Here is a 2,489-nt window from a genome sequence, read left to right on the forward strand (position 1 = left end):
GGAATTAGAGAACAATTCTGAAAGTATTAAAAAAAAACCTTTCCCTTTCCCCCTCTTCTTTTTTTTCTGCTTCCATTTATTGATGGATATCAAGCGCTCTGCTTATTTCCTAATTAATTATCCATTTCTCCTCTTTTCCCTCTTGATATTTCTTTTATTTATAGTTTTATTTTCATCCATGCTAACCTCTTTTGTAAGATGATTAAATTTATTAATTTTTTTTCTCTCTCTCATAATCTCCGGCTGAATCAGTTTTTTTGTTTGTTTGGTTTTTTTTTCTTTTTTTTTGGTGTGTGTGCTCTTTTGAGATCTGTAAGCACTTGAAACACCAATTTTCCTGTAACTATGAACATCCTGTTAAGGTGCTGCTCAGTAATAAAGTACTTGAAAGAAAGAGTGCAGAATTCAATTACAAGTAATTTATTTTTATAGAAACAGTACATCAAGGCCTTGGAAAGATATTACAGAGCCCAAGTAAGAAGATCTGGGAAGATGACATAAGAGTTGATGTCCCCTTCAGCAAAAGTTTAATCTTTTCATTAATTTATATGGTGTGGTTAGATCAATCTTCCAGGAGAAAGCAGGCCAGCAGCACTCTGAACCCCTGCAATATCCCCTGCTATCCTGAAACTTGCAAGATTAGATAGACCTATTTAGAAAAGGGCTTATTGATGGTGGAGTGAAATAGTCTTCGCAGAATTTTTCTTGTCACATAATGAATTAAAAGGAAGCATAGGAATGACCATAAAAAAAAAAAAAAAAAAAAGAAAGAAAAAAAAAAAGAAAGAAAGAAAGAAAGAAAACAACCTAGCTACTCTATTTATTTGGGGAAATGCCTCCAGGAGACAGTTGTTTAAAGCGAGATAGTCGCTTGCTCAGGCAAAGGCTTGCTGAGCGGGATGCTGCCTGTTTGCTTTCCACGGTGGGTCAGGTTCAAGGAGGGGGACAGGCCGGCCCCTCTGCCCCCTCCGGCTCGGGGCTGGGTTTCTTATCTTCCCCTTGTGCCCTGGGGTGAGGGTAGGCATGGAGACGTCCACCTATGCCCACATAGCCACACCTATGTGCACCCACATATAGACATAGGTGCAGACAGATATACATATGCATGCGCATCTCTTTTCTTGGTGTGAAGGCGTTTAGTTCGGTGGAGGGGTCGGCTTGGTGACTTTTTCTTCTTAGGTTTTGGGTTGGTTTAGGTTTGTTAGGCCAAGCACAGACTTAGAACCTAAGAAGGGATTTCCTTCAGGTTTCTCCTGCTCTAGGCCTGCTCCAAGAGCCACAGGTTGACCTTATTAATTATTTCTAGGTTGGTTTGGTTTCGGGGTTTTTTTATAAGGCGTCTGTTTTGGGGAGGCATTCCCTAGTTGGCTTAAGGCAGGGGATATGTGTGTTTTTCCCCTGCATCAAACCAAAAATCAGATTTTAAAATAATTGATGTGGAGCCACCCAAACAGCTGGCTCTGATGGCCCCAGAACTACAGCAACCCGGACCTATTTTCAAGGTTTCGAAGGCTAATTGGTATTTAGCTGTATGTGAGGCGGGATGGGAGGGACGGGGGCAGACTCCAGCAGCTGGGGTACCATGCATTCATCCTCTTGCTGCATGAATCCGAGTGGGCACCTTTCCCCCGGCTCTGGCTAATCCTGTCCCTCAGCACCCAAACCGTCTAGCCTTATTCACGGCGATTGTTTTCTGGGCTGTGTTTTTTTTTTCCATAACGGCCCCATAAAAGAAGGAGGGGGAAGAAAATGAGGATTAAGGGCGAGTTAATGGCACTTTTGCAAGGAAAAATACAATAATTAAAAAATAGCGAGTCGCTCGGTTATTAGAGACTTGTCAACACTATCACCACCTCACCTCCCTCTCAAAAAAAAAAATAAAAAAAAATCAAACCACCTTCCTAGGAAATGCAAGGCACGGTCGGATATTCCCAGAGCAGAATTACTGTTTGGCAGGACAGGTACAGCGGAGTTGCAAACAGCTTCCCCATCACACGTGTCGTCTCTGCCTTCACCTCCCCGCTTTGGATGAAACGGGGCACTGTGCTAGGATCCGCTGGCAGTTAGGAAGTGAGGTGAGGACGTTTCCAGGAACAGAGCCTTTCTCTTACCTGAACCCTAGCTTCAGACAGTCCCAGCCTCTGGCTTAGTTCCTCCCTCATGAAGGCATCCGGATAGTGAGTCTCATCAAAAAGTCTTTCCAGCTCATTCAGCTGCTCTAGTGTGAAATTGGTTCTGCTTCTCCTTTGTTTGAGCTTGGTCTGTCCATCTTCATCTTCTGACTTCACGTCTTCCCTCTTCTCTTTGCACTCGTAGATCCCTGTCGGGAGTGGGAAGGGGAAAACGACACTGAGCCTCCCCTCGCACCTCTCCGAAGTTTCTCTCCGCAGCACACGGGGGTCTCCCCCCTCCCCTCTCTTCGTCCCCAAATTGAGCACAACCTGTGGGAGCAACCGGCGGGTGGGAAGGGGGTCCCGGGGCCGGCCCCG

General features: G+C 44.9%; 1 protein-coding gene across 1 annotated transcript in view; it reads right to left on the reverse strand.

The window, feature by feature from the left end:
* The window catches only part of LOC104169177 (short stature homeobox protein), a gene marked incomplete at both ends in the record, with an annotated part of 4,629 nt that extends 2,309 nt beyond the window's left edge, over positions 1–2,320 (reverse strand). The window contains one exon of the mRNA XM_009710011.1: positions 2,112–2,320. Coding sequence (XP_009708313.1) covers positions 2,112–2,320 — 209 coding nt within the window. The remainder of the gene's footprint in view (positions 1–2,111) is intronic.
* Between the last annotated feature and the right edge of the window lie 169 nt (positions 2,321–2,489).

The sequence above is a fragment of the Cariama cristata genome, unplaced genomic scaffold (assembly GCF_000690535.1).
Source record: "Cariama cristata isolate BGI_N322 unplaced genomic scaffold, ASM69053v1 scaffold32201, whole genome shotgun sequence".
Lineage (NCBI taxonomy): Eukaryota > Metazoa > Chordata > Aves > Cariamiformes > Cariamidae > Cariama > Cariama cristata.